The following is a 21,954-nucleotide window of genomic DNA, read 5'->3' as shown; positions in this document are numbered from 1 at the left end:
TGCAGTTTTTAAAGCTTGTTAGCCGGAGAATTTGCGTTTAATGCTTTAGTTGCAGACGGGTAATCTTTTAATAGAATGGATTTGTTGATCATCACATGAGTGAAAAATTGGTTTAGGCCAATGGTATGGAAAAATTTGGCAAAAGGGTTTCAAAGTGCTGATTTTTTGGCTTTGGTTAACATATAGCGTCTACGACGTCTCACAAAAATATGGCACACAGCCCAACAATATCAGTAAATGCATCTATCAAAACTTTTATTGGCCACAAGCAAACGCTAAGATTTCTTAAATACACAAGCTGAAACAGTTTTTCCTTGCTTCCCGCCGAATACAAAAGTAGGGGCAGGGAGTTCTTCAACGAATGATAAATTTGTAAAATGGGAACGCAATTCGGATGCCGTCCAGTTACAGGATGTGATTAAAAATATCCCATCCTTTTCCAGCAGAGCGGCAATTTGTTGCTTGTATATGTCCCGTTTTCCTTTCGAATCATCTGGACACAAGCTGATTGCGTCATATGTGCCTTTGTCCAGACAGACTTTAAAAATTCCGTTTGATTGTTCGCTGGTTGTGACATCTTTGGAAACAACTCGGTAGGGACCGTCTGACTTGTTTATAGTGTCGGCCACGACTGTCTGCTGCGTTATATCGAGTGCAAGCCAGGTCGCCGCATTGCTCTGTAAACCTTCGTTTTTAAAAACTTCCTGTGCTAGCTTTAAGGCATCTGTGAAAGAGAAACATAATGAACTGACATGTCAATATGGCGTGGAATTTTATGCATTGCACCAACATATCTAGTAGACAGAGGGATTCCACAGATTTTTTCACATGAATTTTGTTGGCACACTGCATAGGTCTCATTACAATGCGACTTTGCAAGGTTTCAAGATTGCTGGTTTTGTCAATGTTAACAAGCGTTGGTTTAGCAGTACTGTATAACGAAACAGTGTCTGACAATTAGCTCAGAAAAATATTTGTTTAAACAAGAGGGATTTGAAGCAGGTGGGTAGATAAATCATTAGTATGGTGCATAGCTGTATTGCTCTGCCATCGAAACGAAGTATCAAAATGAAACTACACTTACTTGCACAATAGTCAACACCAACTAAATTAACATAACCCATCTCTGCCAGGGACAGCAGTAATAGACCATTCCCACAACCTACATCTAGGATTTTGGCTTCTTTTGATATGCCATTTCTTTTTGTAATCCATTTTACCTAAGCAGTGACAACGAATTTAAAGCACTTTTAGTGGTATTTTGCTTCGTAAATTACCATTCGTTTTGTAGCAGTCGGACCAAACCATTCTGTGCCAGGATCAGTAATGTCTTCAAACTGTTGCAGCTCTGCATCATATGTGGATTCCCAATATTCAAATGTACCTAACTTTGAAGAATTTAACTCATTTTCTTCAGTCATATTTAAAAAACCTAATCAAAAGAATCACATATTGAAAACTAGCCTCAAACATTTCACATAATTTCAAACCCCTAATTTTTTACATGGATTGTTATGCAATTACATCAACTGCCTGGTACCACAACATTCCATAAAATAAAACACAAAATCGCACAAATACACATAATAAAAAACACAATAAGGCAAATGTAATAAATACCATATTAAATTGGTTAGTTGCAACAAACAATTATTGACATATACTATGATTTCGTCTTTACTTCTGAACAGTGAAAAAAAAACAAGGTAAAGTTCATTGTTTATGGAACCGATACCATTCATTAGCAGAAGTAACACATTAAGTACAAGTTTCACAAGGAATACCACTTTGAAACAGATAATAAACATTTACAAGGGGAAACATAATTAAGGCCCCAGTCAAAGAACCGGCTTGCACTATTCCCCCATACCACACCAGAGACTTTTTGTGGCCTTGGTGCCTGAAAATTTGGGCAATTGACACTTTTACATATGATGCACAGCCCACAAACAGGATTTGACACAAAACCTGCAAAAAATAACATAAAATTATCTTTAATTTTTTACTGATAAATAGAATCCAGTGCATACCATGAGAACTGCTCCGCCTGTTTCATTAACAAGAACTGGACATGGACTTTTTAAAGCCAAAAATAAGAGATAACTGGCAAAACCTGAAAACAAAATAAAAACGCATTTTATGCTTGATCTATTACAGGGATCGGCAACCCCTGGCACGCGTACCAAGTTTGGCACATGAGGTGGTTTTTCATGGCACGCCAACCGAGTTGCGTCTTGATATTGAAGTAACAATTTAACCTGTTACGATGCTTGCTTATAGTTTTTTTTTTTTTTACTATGTCATTGTCTTAAAATTCAGTCTTATATGCACAAAACATTCTACTTTTTCTTTATTTGTTGATATCTGCTGGCACGAACCACTATTTTTAGAAAAACGTTGGCACGCGAGGTCATTAACACATGAAAATAACAAATAAATTGGCACGCGTCGCCTAGAAGGTTGCCGACCCCTGATCTATTATGTTTAAATTGTTTGATAACCAGGTGTTACCTGCTGAACCAATGGCCATGAATCCAATTCCAATGAATGAATGCATAGGTAAAAAGAAAGCAATGAAACATGCTAGTGGATTTGCCATATTTCCCAATGAGGTAGCAAGATGATATGGAACTTCACCATATGGTAGAGCAGTATATGATGAAACCGAAGGCAAAATCCCATTGGACAAACCATTTATGCAAAAAATTATTGAAAGCAAGTAGACATAATCAGTTGGAGATAACTTTTTCTGCTCATTAAGGACAACGTGTGAAGGTGTTTCTTCAATATTACCATTGGATGGTTCTGGAGGTTTACTTCTACTGTTATCTGATAAGCTGTTGGATGAATCTTCTAGTTCAATACTGTGATAGAATGCTGTTCCTCTCTCCTCTTCAGCACTAAATCCACTTTTATACTTATCCTCTGGCGTAACATGTAAACGCTTTGCTATTGGAAGATGATTAAGCAAAACAAAAGCAATGCTGCATAGTGCCATCATGATACACAGCAATCCAAAAAATACCGCTTCAGAAAATCTAAAAAATACTATTTTAAAAACTAACATATAACATTACATGGTTTGATAATTTACCTTGGATCTGTGTATTTAACTTCTATTTTGTACTGAGTAGTGTTTGTAGTCTCATTAAAGAATGAAACATTAAGGCATTGAGAGTTTCCTGTTCCCTGTGCAAGGGCAAATATACTTGGAAACAAGCCACTTAAACCCTCCCCCATAAAGTATGTGGTAAGAAAAGGACTGGGAAATATTGTGATGAATGGCAAAAATGTCACAGAAGAGCTGCAGTCAACGAATGAAAGAACAAACCTAAAAGTGGATTTAACATGCATATTGCTCACATAAACTGATAATAACATTTTACACATTCAGACGCACACAAACATCTTACCATAAAGCAAATAAAGCAACACTGTGCTCAACACCACCAATGTATGCAGTTGAATTCCAAAAAAAGCACAACAGCAAACATCCCAAAGTTCCAATAGAGGTGATGCTATATATCATTGCGTTTTGGTTGTAATACTTAGAAAACCAAATCTAAAATTTACACCATGTTACACAACTCATACAAACAATATACAATACTAAAAAAGCATGTGCATAGCTTCAAGTAACATTTACACAAAAAGCTGACAAATGATAGTATACATCAAAAAGGTATAATTCTTACCTGCATTATCATCACAATTAATGGTCCTAGGTTTCCAAATTGTGAAATCACAGTAAGATACGCTGGCAAGCCCCATGACTCTGGGGCTTGACTGACAATAGCTGGTAGCTCCACCCACACCCCATTAACTGCAATCCATGCACCAGATCCAAACATAAGAACCAGCATATGCACCAACAATGTGTCAGAGGTTATCATTTTTAAGCTGTGAAATGCTTATGTCCACCGTTTAAAAAAGCCTATACAGTTTTTGAATTAAATTACTATACTATATACAATGAAAAAATCAAATACTCTGTCAATAGCATTAAAACTACTGTGTAGTTGCAATCATCCACAAAGACCTGAAACCATCACCAGAGACAAGTGGTGTCTTGTTATGATGCTTAAAGCCCTAGGCATAGCGGCCTGGCCGAAACAATGTTTGCACGCGAAAACGTTACCGTATGTTGTAACTCGACAGAACCTAAATTCAGATTACGGGATCACAGTATCACCGTGGCGTTGCAATTCATTGTTTTCTTGGACAAATTTTGAGAAAGATATCTACTTTTCAAGTCAAACGCCATACAGTATCACTTTCAAAAACAACTACAGTATACAGATTACAGATGTGTTTTTCATGTTATTTCATCAGAATTCGAATTATTTGCTTCTCTGTCATCCGACCAAAGTATTTTTACACTCCACACTCCAGTCACTTATCACTGCAATAAATAATGCTGTTTAAATCACGGTACCTTACTTTCATTTTTATATCCAAAGCCCAATTACACACAGAAACGAATGAACCTTTTAAGGTTGCTATAGGGCAGGGGTCACCAAACTTTTTTCACTGCGGGCCGGATGATGATAACAATGATCCGCGCGGGCCGCATAGCTCATGCCCCAGCCAGCGAGGCAATATATATGGTCTTTCTACAATCCCATTCAAAAACTGGTCTTGCGACTGTTAAAACTGTATGATTAGTCTCATCTCACAAGCAATGCTTGTATATTACGCCACAAGTGCCAAAAGAAGGCAATTGTTTGCGCACAATTAACTCTTGTAGTCTAGTCTGTGACGTAACAAACTGGCTTTGGGTCAATCCTGGGCGTTAAAATCCTATGAAACTCGGTAATATCAATTCTGAATATCCCCACAGATAGACTTTTGTAAGGAGTAGATTAACTTTTAATGTTACAAAGTTACAAAATACAATTTGGCAACCTAAAAAATGTGGTCGCGGGCCGTAGTTTGGTGACCCCTGCTATAGGGGATGGACCGAGCCGAGCCAGAACCCGAGTACTCGGTACCGAGCATCGCTGTTTTTGATGCTCGGTGCTCGGCCGAGCAGTTGCACAAACTGACCCGAGCATTAAATTTGCATATTCATGCCCTGCTAACATACGTAACTAGTGTTCTAAAGAGTGTCTATGAACAAAAACGAATGATTTTCAAATGTACTAGATGGTGGGAAAATGTGTACTTTATGGACATATACAGCTTAATTAAACAACGTTAGTGACGTAAGAGACTTTGTAGACCTAAACGTAGAAATGACGTCATAATGTACCGAGCGTGCTCGGCCGAGCACCAAACATTAAAATCAGATGCTCGGTGCTCGACCAAACAGAACATTTGCAGTTTCGGCACATCCCTAGTTGCTACAACATTTATATTAAAGTTAATAACCTCTGCTGTTGCAAAACTGCCACATGTGTTCCTTGAGCAAAAAATCTCTAGCGGCTCTGCTCAAATTCAAGTAATCTGATGGGTTAATTGAACTAGATTGAAGCCACACCCCCGGTCGAAAAAAGTAGGTAAAGAAATATTCGACGGACAAACAATAAGACAGGCAGCTCGACGGCGAACTATACGTGAGCATAACGAAGTCAAGCGTTGTACGCGATCGAGGATATAATGAAACAAACAAACCACTATATAACCGTCTATGTAGCCTAGAAACGCTATGGATCAATATCAAAATTACAAAATGTAAAGTGAAGTTTGCAAAGGTACATTAACGATTTAAGCTTAACCCATGACAGGGGGTGGTCGTCTTTGACCTTTATAAAGCATTTTGAACGCCAAATTATGGGAAACTTAATCTTATCGTACCTGAAGCAACGTCCTATAACCGATAATTAAAACTGAATGGGATATTGGTGATGCAGCTAAATTGTTTACTACACCACATAGCCATATTTTACTGCACTTATTCGATTGTAAGCCGAATGTTAAGGATTCAAAAATATAATGTAAGCCGCCCTCGATTGTAAGCCACATTTTGTGAAGTCACTGTTGGTACTATGTGGAACAACACTTCTTTATGTTGCAACATAGCACAACTATTTGCCAACAATTGTTAGTCACTGCAAGTATTTGTAATCAGCAGAGCGTATGTTTATGGTTTTAACTTTTAAGCCCAGTACGCAAAATAATTTAAAAAAAAATTACTAAAAATTTACCGCGAAATCAGCCAAAAAGCAGGGGTGTAGAATAATTATCGACATAACAAAACAATGTAAGCCGCCGTCGAATATAAGCCGGCTTCGATTAACGATAGCGCAAAAAACTTAAACCACGGCTACAGTCTAATAATACGGTAGAATGTAGCTATCGGCTAAGTCTATAGGTATAAAACACAAGTTGTCCAACCTATTGTTAGGTTGCCGTATTACTCTGTAAACCTTCGTTTTTAAAAACTTCCTGTGCTAGCTTTAAGGCATCTCATCTGTGAAAGAGAAACATAATAAACTAAAGTGACATGCATGTCGATATGGGGTGGAATTTTATGCATTACACCAACATATCTAGTAGAGGGATTCCCAGCTTTTTTCACATGAATTTTGTTTTATTTATACTTTGGCTATGGGCTGCAAAAAATACAAAATATTTTATTTTAATGCAGTGAAGACAGTTTCTGATTTAATTGAAATTATTTTATATTTATAGTTATTTTAACAACTTAAAATTCGGGCCAAAACCGAATAATTGGCAGAACTGCATATTCGGCCAAAAGTATCTTTTTTCACGGGGTTCGAACCCAGGACACTCCCGGGGACGAGTCCCGATCAACGTTTTTTATGTCTGTATATGGGTCAGGCGCGCCAGGCCCCTCTTAGATCAGTGATTTTCAACCGGTGTTCCGGAGAACACTAGTGTTCCGTGAAAGATCTTCAGGTGTTCCGCAAGAAATTTATTAGTTTTACTTGTGTTCCATGTATAACAGCGATCGAAAATCAGTTCCATCGTGATTTGCTTTCATTGTTGAGTAATAATAAGGTTAATATAATATAGAAAAGTAATAATACTGCATAAGAATGTAATTGCCTGGGCCTGTTGCTGCTTTAAGCACAATAGAGTAGTTACTGTAGTCTTTTTGCATCACTATAAAACTTCGTTCGGTGTTCGGCAAGATTTTTTAATGCATCAAGTGTTTCGTGGCCCGACAAGGTTGAAAACACTGACTTAGGTTACCAACAAGACAAAGTTTGCTTTGAAATTTTGTTTCGCTATTATTTTTACACGGGGGAATTCCCCAACGTATTCAAACTGCGGAAATACAAAGATGCTCACATTTTAGCGCAATTTGGATCAGTGTAACATTTTTTTATTACAGGAAAAGCAACCCGACACCATACCCTTGTTTATAACCGTAGTTCAAATGTCGGAAAATTTTAAAATCGTACGAAAAAAAATTCTAAAGGCGCCCAGCAGATTTTTGCTTGCATGTTTTCTCAATGGTTCATTGATGAAACCAGCTTCAGGCTAATTTCTGGTGTACGAAAGACACAAGAACGAGTAAACATTTAAATTACCTACGGAATTATTACTTCACTTTCAGTTATAATTTGAATACGCATCCTCGCTTATGGATAAAAGCAGTACCTTTGTCGCAAATAATTTTAAACAAACATTTATTTTTTCCACCTTTTTTCAGGAAAATCTATTTGCTGGACTATGGCCACAATGTTTCCACTTTTCACTTAAAAAATCCGCCAGGTGATTACTTCTATAATGAGACAGCACATTTTCGTTTGTTTAATCTGGACTCTGGTACTGTATGTTTACGACTTTTAAGTTCTTACAAGTGTCAGGAAGAGTATGGACTTACATACAAAATTTATTGGTAGGTCGTAGGAATAAATGTGCACATGCACAGTAATTTAAAAGTTTATTATTTTACTTGTTATAATAAACATATAAAAATAATAATAAAAACTTTTTTACTTGCATTTCGGACAAATAAGCTTCTATGATACCCTTAATCACCAGTAAAACTTTTGCCCAGTGCAGCTGTAAATGAAAAAAAAAGAATTATTGTTGACTGGTAAGTAGTAAACAATAACGGTCGTGATGGAAAAAAATTAACGAAAATATGTAATTTATACTCTTATCCCTTATACACAAAATAATTTTAGTGTTTAAAAGTGTACAGGAAATGAATAACGGGAAAAATATGCCTGAAGAGTCGATTTCGATACCATTTCCCAGTACCGCACCAATAGTCAAACCATTGATTAAAGATTTATCAGAATTGTGCGTTTTTTCTGTTGTTCACTTACCATTAAGGCATGTAGCTACCAGTACCAAACTAGCCTAAAAAATCGAAGCTATATTGGACACCGCAAAAGTGTTATTACTTGGAATCGAGACCATATTTTTTCGACAATTTCAAGAAGGAACTCTACTTTAGATTTAAATTTATTAACAGAACATAGCATTGAAATTGTAACAAATGAAATGCGCAAGTATCGAAGGTTTTTTGTGAGTCAATGATGCTATTCTTTTAAATACAAATCCGCTAGGGGTCTCACACTTTTAATGCCCAAGGAGAAAATTATACAGATTTTCATAAGCTGGCATGAACTGCACGTTTGAATTTAAATCCCCGTCCTTCTAAACAATTGGAATTTAATTTTAAACAAACCTGAAAGATGTTGCAGCATGACAAAAAAGAATACCATTTTACTATTTTAAGTTATTTACTGTTGGCAACTTGGCAAGCAACAAGCAAATACTAATTTTTGTCTTTTTTGTTTACTTTGCAATTTTTAAAATAGGTTAATACTGTTCTTTCTACTTTTGGTTTATACCTGAAATAAAATATGGACCGATTATTGCGTCTTGGAACTGCTGGTGGTGGTCTTGGTGGTTTGGGTCAAGCCCCTCCAGCTGATGCGCCTATGGTGGACACAGCAGAACAAGTTTACATCTCATCTCTGGCATTGTTGAAAATGCTTAAGCATGGCAGAGCAGGAGTACCAATGGAAGTTATGGGACTGATGCTTGGAGAATTTGTTGATGATTACACAGTTAGGGTAATTGATGTGTTTGCCATGCCCCAATCTGGAACTGGTGTCAGTGTTGAGGCTGTAGACCCAGTATTTCAGGCAAAAATGTTGGATATGCTTAAGCAAACTGGGCGACCAGAAATGGTGGTTGGGTGGTATCACTCCCATCCTGGCTTTGGTTGTTGGCTCTCAGGTGTAGATATTAATACCCAACAGAGTTTTGAAGCTCTGTCTGAGCGAGCTGTTGCAGTAGTGGTAGACCCTATTCAGAGTGTAAAAGGAAAAGTAGTAATTGATGCATTTCGCTTGATAAACCCAAATATGATGGTACTTGGGCAGGAACCAAGACAAACGACATCTAACCTCGGTCACTTGCAAAAACCTTCTATCCAAGCTTTGATTCATGGTCTTAACAGACATTACTACTCAATTGCCATCAACCATAGAAAAAATGAGCTTGAACAGAAAATGTTGCTAAATCTTCACAAGCGGAGCTGGATTGACAATTTAACGTTGGACGATTACAATGACCATTGTAAAACTAATGAGCAGACAACAGCCGACATGCTGCAGTTAGCGAAAAACTACAAAAAGGCTTTGGAGGAGGAAGAAAAGATGACTCCAGAACAACTGGCAATCAAGAATGTTGGGAAACAAGATCCAAAGCGACATTTGGAAGAAAAGGTTGATACTCTTATGACATCCAACATAGTTCAAAGTCTTGGTGCCATGATTGACACAGTAGTTTTTAAATAGAATATTCTTTTTAACAAAGCAGTTACTCCAACATAAAGTATCATTTATTTTCAAGACTTTGAAAATATTGCCTATTCCACTAATTTTTCGATGATGTAATGTGTTGCTGTTATGCATGAAAAATGACCATAGGAAAGTTCTTACAATATAAAAGTGTATGGTGACTTTATTGTCCTTCATTTCAGACAGGATTTAAGTAGCATGGACACCTATGTGCTACCTAATTAAGTCATACTTTGACTGTATTATAACTTTATCCGCTTTAAAAAGTCTGTGTTGGCTTTCCTAAACTTAAAGAACTAAACAAACATGGTGACATTTATTTATTGTGTTGCAAAGTTTATTCAGTTGGAAAAAAACCAAGTGAATAGCTTTACACATAAATATAGCTTTACAAAAATTTGTACACATAAAGACAAAAAGTTGAATTTTAAGCCAGAGGAACCAAGAGTTGATATGAGCAAACAGTATTAAGACAGTTTCAGAGTTGGTTATACAGGTTTTTTCACACATGCATTATCGACTTTGGCACATTAAGAATTGTTCAAGCAAAAAAAAAATGTTGGAGGTATGCAAACACTTGATGATTTGTTTTCACTCATGGCAGAATGTCGGCAAAAAACTTAGTACCCTAAACTCTCATGAAAAAGGACTAAAAATATTTTGAAACAATGCATGATAAATATTACATACAGACACATATAGTGCACAATTCAAGCCACACAAAATCTCATGATGAAGAAATTAACCACAATTGTAAGTTGAAATAGCGTTTTTGAAGTTTATGTACCTATATGACATGCCAAGTGACAAAAAATATGATATATATACATAATGACCTAATATATTTCTGTGTATTTCACTTCTAACAGAACATAACATGAAGTCTTATAAAGGAAAACAACTTTTTGAACAAATTACTTCTCTTTTTGCAATGGAATGTCAACAAAGCTGACAATAGGCTAATATGCTTCATAATCATTTTGTACACTTGATTAAATATGGCAGCAGAAGTAGAACAATTTTTGGTCAATTTCTGTCACAAAGTTAGTTGTTTATGTCAAAAACCACATGTTAAGCACCAACCAGAGTTTGCATTATTCTTGTGTACTCCTAAGTGCAAAATACATTTCTAGGTTGGCTTTGTTAAAGGAAGTTGTAATTTTGTCACAGTTTGCGTATGACTTTGATTTTTTTTTACATTGTTTGTTAGTTAGGCAACATGGCATCTGTGTGCATTGAAGAATAAGTCACTGTGATAATATTTGTATGTCATGTTCATATATAGTCAGCAGAAACATTGCCATAAAACCAGTCAAAAGTCCTAGGTTTTGAATTAACAATGCAGTCCAAGGGGTCTTTTTCATTTCCTTTTGTGAGGCTTGCAGCTGTGCTTCTGGTAACATTCCTGCCAGTGAAATGTACAAAAACACACCACCTGCTAGTGCAAAAATCCACCTTGCTGCCAGCACATCATGACCCACTTGAATACCCACAAATAATCCAATATAACAACAACATGCAGATGCAAAGTTGTAAAAAGCTGCCTGTTTGACAGACATTCCTGCACTTAAAAGAATAGCAAAATCGCCCAATTCATGAGGAAATTCTTCACAGAAAATAGCAATTGATGTACTAATGCCCTGGACAACTGATTGTGAAAATGAAGCACCAATTGCTAAGCCATCAATAAAGTTGTGAAGGCCGTCAGCAATAGTGATCATCCATGCCACAGTTTTAATGTTTTTATAGTTTTTAAACATCCAACAACATGCACTGGATCTGCTTGGCTCATGTTCAACAATGGCTGGAATATAGTCATTTTCTGGAATTGTTTTACCATTCACCATAGCAGAGGGGAGTAATTGGTCCTTACTTTGGGCAGTTGCATGACTGGGATTAGAAAGAACATCCATTTCTAAAAATATATCATCAGATACACTGTTTTCAATTTTTTGTAGTTGGTTTGCTTTTGTACTATCGGCTCTGGAATCTGAATGGCCATGTTCATGCTTTCCATTGAATACACGTTCGAGCACATTTTCAAACAAGTAAAACATGTAGAATCCACAAAAGATTACTGCTGAGTACCACACTGTCATTGAGTCTTCCTCAATACCAAATCCTTCTGGTATCAATTGAAATATGGCATTGCTTGACAGGGTTCCCACAGCAAGACAAATTAGATACAGCAAAACTTTGTTATAAAATTTTTTCTTCATTAATGGCAAAACACTGATTCCAAGAAGTGAGCAAAGACTAATTAGGGTGACAGAAATAAAACCATATCCCCAAACAGTTGCCATGGGGGGTACTTCTGTGTCAGATGGTTTAACAGGATCATTGCTTTTAGCTGCTGTGTTTACTATTTGCAGCATTGCTGGACATAGTTCAAGAAAAATGTCAAAGTCCACTGTAGTTGTTAAACCATAACCATTATGTGCAAACATCTGCCATGTACAGCACCCCAATGTCGAATTATGTCCTCCATATGTCATAATTTTATCCAAATACTGGTAAACATTGTTAATATGCAAGCTGTTGTTAGCACCAAAGTCACTCAAAATACTTTGGAACACATTTGCAGGTTTATACGACACATCACAATATTTTAAACCAGTGGAACATTGCTTAAATCCTTCCAAGTGAGTGTCAGGCAAGGCTGATATGCTGCACACATGTACAAGCACCAAAGCAAAGAAAAGTGCACAAAATTTCATGTTTATTTCTAACTCAATTTAAACAACCTTATAAATTACTAATAGATTCCAATTTTATCAATTTGTAAATCTTAAAAAAAATGAGATCAATAAACATTAATAAAAACACAGTTGTTTATAATGGACATAACTGGTTAGACATTGTAAGTTAGTAACTTGGACACCATTGATTAAAATAGTTTTTTATATATTTTTTTAAAACAAGTTTACTTAGTGTTGTCTATAGACATTATATATAATAGTGCGCTAAACATATTAGGTAACATACCATACAGACTCTCTATTAGAAAGGAGGACGACACCACACCGTCCTCTGTATTACATACACGATAATCGGTGCAAACAACTTATCACCCGCCTGTTACTACTTTACACTACATGGTAATAACCAAGTTAACTCCCACCACTGGTTACAACCTACAACGAATATGAGGACAGGCAGGAGAATATCCAACAATGAACAAAATCATTTATTACGTTGTTATTAGCAGGTTATCATTCGACCGTGTCGAGAATCTACAGCGTGGCAACATATTCGTTAATAAATAACTCCGTACTAGTAAACGAGTTGGAATACAATCAAAATACACAAAACATTCGTTTTTTAGAATAAAGATGTTTGAAACCGTAATGTGAAAGGACATTTTATTACGGACAAAAAATTTCTCAACGTCTCTTCCTTATGCCACTGTGGCGAATAACGAAAGTTGCGGTCCGCACATTTGTAAGCTGTACTACATTGTCTCAACAATGTATATTTTATGAAATTAATATACAAACGTTTCTGGAGAAAGTTTCTAGTAGCTACAACCGCGTCTACTATACCATGAAACATAAAGAGGTGAACTGGCGGCTCGTAGTTTACCGCATGAGGCTACTGTTTCGTTTTGCATTGTGCAGCATCTGTTTATTACTGTATGTAGATACTATGTACAAACAAAAATGTATGCACTGGTGGCCGTGACCATTTTTATACTGCTCTGATTTTTATAAACAGTTTTAGTGATACTAAAAAGAGTATAAGCCTAGTACCATATGTGCCAGACTTTTTGTACGCCTATTGTGGGCAAACAATGCGTACAAAAACAGGAACCACAAGCATTACAATATAGATTATGACATCCTAAACTCTCAAGACTGATCTTCATACTGTGCAGTTTAATCTGCGCACCAAAAAAGGTTAACGCCACTGAGATAAGTTTGTCAGGGATTGTGTATTATCAAATATGACAACCGTACTAGACCATAGGACTTATTGCCGCTATTGCTCCCGTACATAAACCTTCGACTCTCCTAAATCTTGAAACTCTGAAATACTTTTGTTGCACTTTAGTTTGTCTCTGAAGGAGCAAAATCAACGCTAAAATGTATTTTACCAAACGGAGCTTAAGTTACCGTAAGCCGGGGATATGCAATAGAAAAACTTCGGTAAATTGTCAGCTTTTAAACTTTTGTGGCAAGTTCCATACGTAACATTAGCGTTTTTTATTATTCGGATTTTGGGCGTTAACCGCAAAAATGCGCTTCTACGATTGGTTCTCGAATCTGGCATGTACAAACCAAACACCCAATCACAGTACAGCGCACAATGGATACAATATCACAATTCCTAACTAGAATACAACGTGCTCTGCATCCTGTTCAAGCTGTGAGCGGAAACACAGAGTTTCTTTGAACAGATGTACGAATTAGGGCGGTACTAACGCATGTGGCCGCATGTTAGTTTGCTTAAAAAACTGCATGGTGTGTGAAATGTGAGAATACAAGCCCCAAAAAGAGTAAATTAGATCGGATTCTAGTATTAGGCCTACTTTTATTACAACCCTCACCCAGCCCGAATAGCTCTAACCGTTAGCGCTATAAAAAGTCCACAAAACTATATTTTCGTAAAAGCATATTCAAGTCCTTTACAACTTTCTGCCGTGTGATAACATGCGGTCGCTAAATTCTGCAAATATACAACCAATGGAAATGAGTTTTTTTGAGTTTTTTTTTAACTCGGATGGCTATTGCGTATTTCATGCCAAATCAGATAAGCCCCGGGGGCCATATGCCTACGCTGTAAGAATTCCTTTCAACTTTGAAAACTGAAACTTTGCATGCAAAAAATGCTGGTTAACTTTAAATATAATGAATATAGGTGGTTATGCAAGCGTGATTACTTTCATTGCAAACACCTAAAGCAAAAAAGTATGAATGTAGGTTACAGATGCATTTGCTCATGTATTTGAATAAACATTTGAACTCACGTCGTCAACGAAGTTTTTGTGGCCAAACTATAATCAGTAATGCGTTTTTTTGCTAACCGCAGTTATAAATTACAGCCGCAGGTTGCATATGGGATGTATTGTTACGAATGGCCTACTGTATGAGAATTTGTTGCGAACAAACATGCAAAACGCTGCAGGACGTACAGAAGACAAACAATACATGACAAGATGTTTTGACACATCCTGATAACGGAGTGCACTCAGTTAAGCGGATATACTGTCCAAATGTATCCAATTTGTCTTTTGCATGTCGAGAACCTAACATATGGCTGAATACATGTCAATTCGACAACAGTTGATTGATTTCCCTGTTGGGTCTTTTATCTTCTGAAGTTTAGGATCCAAACCATCAATAACGGCTAACAAATCCAAACAAAGATGAACAAGAAAAAAAGCTACTCTGGGTCTGTGAGATATTTTAAAAAGTATACTTTTTCACACAAGTTTTTCACTCTTCCGAAAAACAGTTCTGTCGTGGCTTGACCGGAAAGACTTCTGGCGTGGATTCGAATCCAACCACAAGATAGATTTTTCTAGTCTACGCTTTGCCGTATGAGAATGCTTGGTAACCGACTGATTCGGTATAACGCTTTCAATGGACCTGGCGTACTATATTTGATTATTAGCCCCTTTACATAACGCCGTATGTGATGAATTCGTCACACTGCGCCTTACACCAATTTTACACTGCTGGGTTTGGTGTTTTTTTTGGCGGAAAACGGTTGTCTAGAACAGTGGTCGGGACCGCCGGTCCGCGGCCCGGTACCGGTCTGCGAGGAGTTCGTTACCGGGCCGTAGATTTTTGTAGGTTAACTGCTATAAAACATTTTGCCCATGTATCCCGGGGATGATAAACTAATTTAATCGTTTTTGTTGCTAAATATTTGTAGTTTTTTGAAGACCGATCCGCGATAAAATTTTAGTTTAAAAAACGGTCCGCAGTGCAAAAAAGGTTGCCGGTCTTATATGAACATTTATCAACTACATATTGCCATTTTGCACAACCATATGAATAGTGGCTTTGTAACGACAGCTATACGCGTCAACCAGTTACGTCCTAACAGAAAATCTTCTGTATGACGCCATACTATCAAAACCCTAAATTTTAGGGGTGGCCAAACTTTTTACCAGAGGGCCAAATTTGCAACTGTCTTGCCACTGGAGGGCCGGATTAAATGAGATTTACATAAAATTTGTCGTAGCTGGTTGCCATCTTTATTAAAATATATATTATTGTAGTAGAATAACAATAAATAACACCATCTTGTTTACACTTGTATTTAATAAAAGGTTTATATATCAATGAGATAAATGCAACTGTCCACAATTTTGAACAAGCCTTTTAACGTCATGGTTGGCAGACTGTTCTAAAAATAACGCTGCAAGGGCATTTATTCTAAACATAACAACGCCTGCCACAAGCTACTGCTAGTAGCCGCCAGCGCTGTTGCACTGCTTGTTCACAGTGGTAAATATGGTGCTTGGAAAAAAACCAGGCAAGGTGTTTGGCGGGCCGGATGAAACAGGACTAGGGGCCGGATGCGGCCCGCGGGCCGTAGTTTGGCCACCACTGCCCTAAAACATCGTAAAATCAAGTTTTTACGGTGTTTACCGAGTAAAAATACACATTTTTGGAAGAAAAACATAGTTTAGATTGAGGAAAACACAAGCGGTCGATGTGGTTTCATTCTTACGTTGTTTACGTGCAAATTTTTTCAACCGGTTGCGTAATATTTGGTCGTTGAATGAATTATTTTTTTAAATTTTATTTGCTGAAATCACTTCTTTAACGACATAACCATCGTGCTTTGTTCTAAACCTAAGTGTCATTAACTGTGTTTTTTTGTGTTTTTTCTTTTTTTTCCACATGTCTGTATGTGGGTCAGGCGCGCCAGTGTTTTCATGAACAGTTAGTAAAAGAGGTCTCCAAACACAAGGTTTACCACCACGCGTTGTGTGGCTCGACTTTCGAGGTTTGTTACATTAGTACACCTGTTCTAGAACAAATGTATTTACTTTGCATTTGTCGTAAAATTGCATATTCCAAAATATTAAAATTTATGGCGTCTGCGACGGTTCGTTTCGCTTTCACTAGAGACGCACAAAAACTAGGTTACAAGTATTCTCTTAAAGTGGTTTCAAACAAAACAAAATTGACAAAAAACAATGGGATTCGAATTTTTTTGACGTCACAGAAGTATGTGACGTCATAAATCGGTTTCGGTATCGTCCTTGCCCATCTGATTGTGTAATAACGCAAAACTTTTCATTGAAACCTAATGAGGTTGTTCATCCACTAGGTGCCGCCACGTTCCTCCTATAGATTTTGCAAGTTAATTGGAGTTGAACGGGGCAGGAACTTGACCGAATGGTCTGGCGCGCCTGACCCATATACAGACAGACATAAAAAACCCTGATCGGGATTCGTCCCCGGGAGGTTCCTGGGTTCAAACCCTGTGAAAAAAAAAAAAAAAAAAAAAAAAAAAAAAAAAAAAAAATTGGAGTTGAACGGGAAACACATTGTTCAGACCGGGACGAAAAACTTTGGCAGTTGGAGTGGGGTGGGGAAATCGTTTGGTCACATGGCACGAATCGAAGTAAGGGAGTAGCTATATTATTTTCCAGAAATTTATCATTTTTAAAAACGGACTTAATGGCTGATCCCGATGGGCGGTTTTTGATTGTAAACCTGACAATCGCTGATAAGAAATTAACTTTGGCAAATGTATACGGACCGAATAAAGATGATCCCGATTTCTTTAACAAATTCTTCGCTGACGTAATAACATTCGGGGACGGCGATATTGTCCTGGGAGGAGATTTCAACATAATTTTAAATGAGAATTTAGATAAAAGTCCCGGCGCGCCGCACGCAAACAGACACTCCCGGGCCACTGTACAGGCTCACATGAACGCACTTGATTTAAATGATGCCTTCCGTCTCCTGCATAGTACGACTAAAAAGTACTCTAGAATTCAAAGTAATCCACTGGTTGCTACTCGATTAGACTTTTTCCTCGTTTCAAAATCAATTTTAAGCAATGTGCCAAACGCCGACATTGTACCAGGGATCATGTCGGATCACAAAATAGTAGTTCTAACTTTAGAGTTTGCCCCCAATGCGCCCGGCAGAGGCTACTGGAAACTTAACACGCGTCTGTTAGATGACAAACGGTACGTGAAGCTTATTAGAAAAACCATTGACGATTATACTCAAACCAACCCTGCGAATCACGTCAACCCTCACACTCGATGGGATGCGCTTAAAGTTGTTATTCGCGGCGTATCAATTGGTTTTAGCGCAAGGGTAAAAAAGGAAAACACATCACGTCAAAACGAACTCGAATTGGGTATTAAAGCGTTTGAAGACGAATTAGTCCGCGCCAATACTCCTGCAGATCAAAAATTGGTGACGGAGTTGACACAGTTGAAAAACGACCTAGATAACTTGATTGAAAATAAAACTAAGGGAGCGATTATAAGAAGCAGGGCTCTGTGGGCCGAAAAGGGTGAAAAAAACATGAAGTATTTTCTTAATTTAGAAAAGCGCCACGTAGGAAAAAAATCGATCAACAAGCTTAAGGCGGGCGACCGAATTTATACCAATCAAAAATCCATACTGGAGGAGTTAGCTAAATTTTACGAGAACCTTTACGAAAAACGCGACTCGAACTATTCTTATTCTCAAGTTACCCAACATCTGGTTGACTTAAACCTCCCTAAGTTAAAATCGACACAAATCGAAACATGCGACATGCCTATCACTCAAGAAGAATTGTGTGGTGTAATTCATAAAATGCCAAGAAACAAGTCGCCAGGCCTAGACGGCTTGCCGGTCGAATTTTATCAGACATTCTGGCCGGATTTAAAAACCCTCTTTACTGATGCCTGGTCCTACACCGAAACAAATTGTAAATTTAGTCCAAGCCAAACGCAAGGGGTCGTTACTCTCATCCCCAAACCCAGAAAAGACCCCCTGATAACAACCAATTACCGGCCTATTTCTCTATTGAACACGGACTATAAAATAATTTCAAAAACCATTAACAACAGGATTAAAGCTTATCTCGACATTTTGGTTAGCGAAGATCAAAATGGTTTTATGAAAGGAAGGTATATCGGCGATAACCTTCGCGTGCTCTTTGACATCATGGATACTTGCGATTTTTATCAAATTCCAGGAGCGGTACTTTCGCTAGACATTTTCAAAGCGTTTGATACTCTGGACTGGGAATATATGTATTCTGTATTAAATGTCTTTGGGTTTGGTCAGAATCTTATTAAATGGATAAAATGCTGTTATGCTCGACCTACGAGCAGGATTATTAACAACAATTTCCTATCGCGGGAGATTAGGATCGAAAGAGGTGTAAGACAGGGCGATCCGCTGTCCCCAACACTTTTTTTGTTGTGTATAGAATGTTTGGCTGCGGCCCTGCGCAACGATTCCTATAAAGGAATACGACTAAACAATCGCGAATCTAAAGTTTCACTTCTTGCCGATGATACTCTAATTTTTTTAAGAGGAGAACCATCAGATTTCGACAAAATATTTCGCGTATTAAACAAGTTTTCAGAGATGTCAGGCTGCACAATTAACATGCAAAAATCGCTAGCGTTCTATTTGGGGTCAAAACGCTTGTCCAACCAAAAACCCTACGCAGACAAAGGTCTCTCATGGCCTCACGAATCCTTTCGATATCTTGGCATTGAAATTCCCATTAATGACCCCAAACAGCTGTTTTCTTTAAACTTTGGGAAAGTAATCGACAAGATTAGCACAATTTTAAATATTTGGTCCTCACGTGGTTTGACCCTTTTGGGCCGCATCTGTATTTTAAAAACCCTAATAATTCCCATGTTGATTTATAAAGTTAGTGTGCTCCCCATCACCCTACCGAGCGCGTTTTTACGCAAACTAAAAACTAAAATGTTCCAGTTTGTGTGGGGATCGAAATGGGAACGAGTCAAACGGAAAACGCTTATCGCAAACCTGGAACAGGGAGGGGCAAATATGTTAGATGTAGACACTTACATTATGGCCTTAAACCTTAAATGGGGATCAAAATATTTCGACGAAAACTATAGCGCTCCTTGGAAGCACCTGGAAACAAGTGTCATAACTAAAATGGAGTTAGAATGTTGGTTTCGAGGCAATCTGCCTACAACATCAAAGCAATGCTCGCAAATTATTCCTCTTAGAACAGTTAGGAAAACCATTACTGATTGCAGACAGTTAATGCAAATAATGGAATCGACCAAACCCTTTTCTAGATCGCTGTGGGTCAGCAAAACCGTTGCGCTTAAATCTCGAACCTTTTATTTAAAATCGCTCGTCAACGCTGGGATTCTGGACCATTCCAATTTGTTAGATAATGCAGGAGAATATCTATCATACGATAAATTGGCGACAAAATTCAATTTTACGCCAAATAATCACGAATTCAAAAATTTTATTAAAATGATAGCTGCGCTGCCACCAAATTGGGATCGAACAAACGACGACTCCGGCGAAAAACCAAGTTTGGTAAATTTGTGCAACGAGTTCTTTGAAACATTTGACTCTCCCAAAGCGGTTTATACCAAACTTAAACAATACACGACGGTTCTCCCGGAAAAACAAAAACAAAGCTGGGAACGGGATTTGGGTCTTGCTTCAAATACTACCCATTGGGAAAAAATGGACGAAACCAACTACAATTCGACAATGGAAACAAAGTTGCGCTCCCTTCAGATAAAACTAAATTTACGTGCCGTTGTGACCAACGATGTTTTGTATTCATTTGGTATTACTGATACAGACCAATGTGTTTTCTGTGAAACGGAAACTGAAACGATAAGCCATATGTTTTTTAAGTGTATTCGTGTGCAGAGCTATTGGGAAGAAGTCTTTGCATGGATCTCTGCGAAATTTTTAATCTCCCTTGATGTTAATCCTGTGTACGCTTTATTTGGTGTATACAACGAATCGAAATTATTGAACTGTTTACTTATGTGCGCTCGATTCGTAATTTACCGTTGTAAGTACGCGAAAATACTTCCTAGACTTTCATTATTTCATCACACAGTGAAATCAGTAAAGAATTCTGAATACATTGCGGCTTTAAATAGAAATAAACTCCCGATGTATAAAGCAAAATGGGCAGGTCTGTAATGATTCGTTCGCTACCTACCTAAGTGCGATTTCTTCTATCGTTCACCTTTCTTTCTTTTGTGTATCTTTTGTGTATGTATTTTTTATGCTAATAAATTTGGCTATTTTCAAAAAAAAATAAAAAATAAAAAATAAAAAAAATATTGCAAGTTTATGTCACTTTTTTGTAAAAGCAACTTCATGTCAGGAAAAAGTTGTACTTTGTTCCTACATTTACAACCTGTACATACAACTATAATGACATTCCAATAATACTGTTACAGTACAAGTTTCCATAAAGGAATAGTTTAAAATCACGCATATGCAACAGAAAATAATTACATGATGCCTCATCTACGCTGCAGTGGTTTGCGGGAAGAATTAATTCTTTGAATTTTAGCTGAAATAGCCTACGCATATTGAACCTGCAGTTTATACAAAATTATCTTAAATAACAAGAATAATAGTCCATTTATTCGTAACATACATTTAGACCACAAAAACGCACCCCAAACACGTGCGAAGCTTGCTGATAAATGTTTTTTTGCTATTTTCTCCAGCATAAACCAACGCATTGTATGACCGGAAGGTGCTGCCACCTAGCGGAATTTTTGATTCGACTGAACAACCCCATAGTGCACGACACCCGCACAGCCGATTTTAATCGGGGACTTCCAGACGGATCGGGTGTGCACGAATAACTACGAGATACATATACGTTTCGCCACAGCGGGCAAGTATCCCCTAAAATGCGACAAAAAAAATTTGGGGGTGCAGATATTTTTTCTTCTTCCCAAATGCTTTACAATACGCGTAGCAAACATTTTTTTTGCTGTAATAAAATATATCGTCATCGTTAAGGGTTTAGGGTGCATAGGCTACATGGGGTCATTTTTTAAATAATGGAATATTAACAATGTTCCGATAATCAGACGTATGTAGACCAAACCGATAATATTTAAAATTCACATTACATACCAGACCACTATTTAAACCGCGATTTTAGGGCCCTCTCCACGATAAAATCAATTTAGGTAGCCTAAATCAGGAGTATTATAACATCTCCGAGGGGTGCACAATAACAACTTTTATTACAGCGT

The 21,954-nt window shown here is 37.4% G+C and overlaps 4 protein-coding genes across 4 annotated transcripts; 1 reads left to right on the top strand and 3 right to left on the bottom strand.

The window, feature by feature from the left end:
* Positions 1–234: 234 nt before the first annotated feature.
* Positions 235–1,429, bottom strand: LOC145225399 (EEF1A lysine methyltransferase 2-like). The gene is made up of 3 exons (XM_080092081.1): positions 1,278–1,429; positions 1,085–1,220; positions 235–724 (listed from the first exon to the last, which is right to left on the bottom strand). Exons 1-3 carry the CDS (start codon positions 1,419–1,421, stop codon positions 276–278), a joined length of 729 nt encoding a protein of 242 aa, XP_079948207.1. The 5' UTR covers positions 1,422–1,429; the 3' UTR covers positions 235–275.
* Positions 1,430–1,432: 3 nt separating this feature from the next.
* On the bottom strand, positions 1,433–4,280 carry LOC145225396 (solute carrier family 52, riboflavin transporter, member 3-B-like). The gene is made up of 6 exons (XM_080092076.1): positions 3,696–4,280; positions 3,414–3,562; positions 3,095–3,331; positions 2,512–3,038; positions 2,031–2,113; positions 1,433–1,968 (listed from the first exon to the last, which is right to left on the bottom strand). The coding sequence occupies exons 1-6, from the start codon at positions 3,891–3,893 to the stop codon at positions 1,759–1,761; spliced, it is 1,404 nt and encodes a 467-aa protein (XP_079948202.1). The 5' UTR covers positions 3,894–4,280; the 3' UTR covers positions 1,433–1,758.
* Positions 4,281–8,716: 4,436 nt separating this feature from the next.
* On the top strand, positions 8,717–9,895 carry LOC145224251 (ubiquitin C-terminal hydrolase PSMD14). Its single transcript, XM_080090708.1, has one exon. It carries the CDS (start codon positions 8,790–8,792, stop codon positions 9,729–9,731), a length of 942 nt encoding a protein of 313 aa, XP_079946834.1. The 5' UTR covers positions 8,717–8,789; the 3' UTR covers positions 9,732–9,895.
* A 144-nt stretch (positions 9,896–10,039) lies between these two features.
* On the bottom strand, positions 10,040–12,549 carry LOC145224250 (metal cation symporter ZIP14-like). The gene has a single exon (XM_080090707.1). It carries the CDS (start codon positions 12,449–12,451, stop codon positions 10,982–10,984), a length of 1,470 nt encoding a protein of 489 aa, XP_079946833.1. The 5' UTR covers positions 12,452–12,549; the 3' UTR covers positions 10,040–10,981.
* Positions 12,550–21,954: the final 9,405 nt, after the last annotated feature.

The sequence above is a fragment of the Phallusia mammillata genome, chromosome 4 (assembly GCF_965637545.1).
Source record: "Phallusia mammillata chromosome 4, kaPhaMamm4.hap1.1, whole genome shotgun sequence".
NCBI classification, from domain to species: Eukaryota; Metazoa; Chordata; class Ascidiacea; order Phlebobranchia; family Ascidiidae; genus Phallusia; species Phallusia mammillata.
This window is presented reverse-complemented; position numbering and strand designations above follow the sequence as displayed.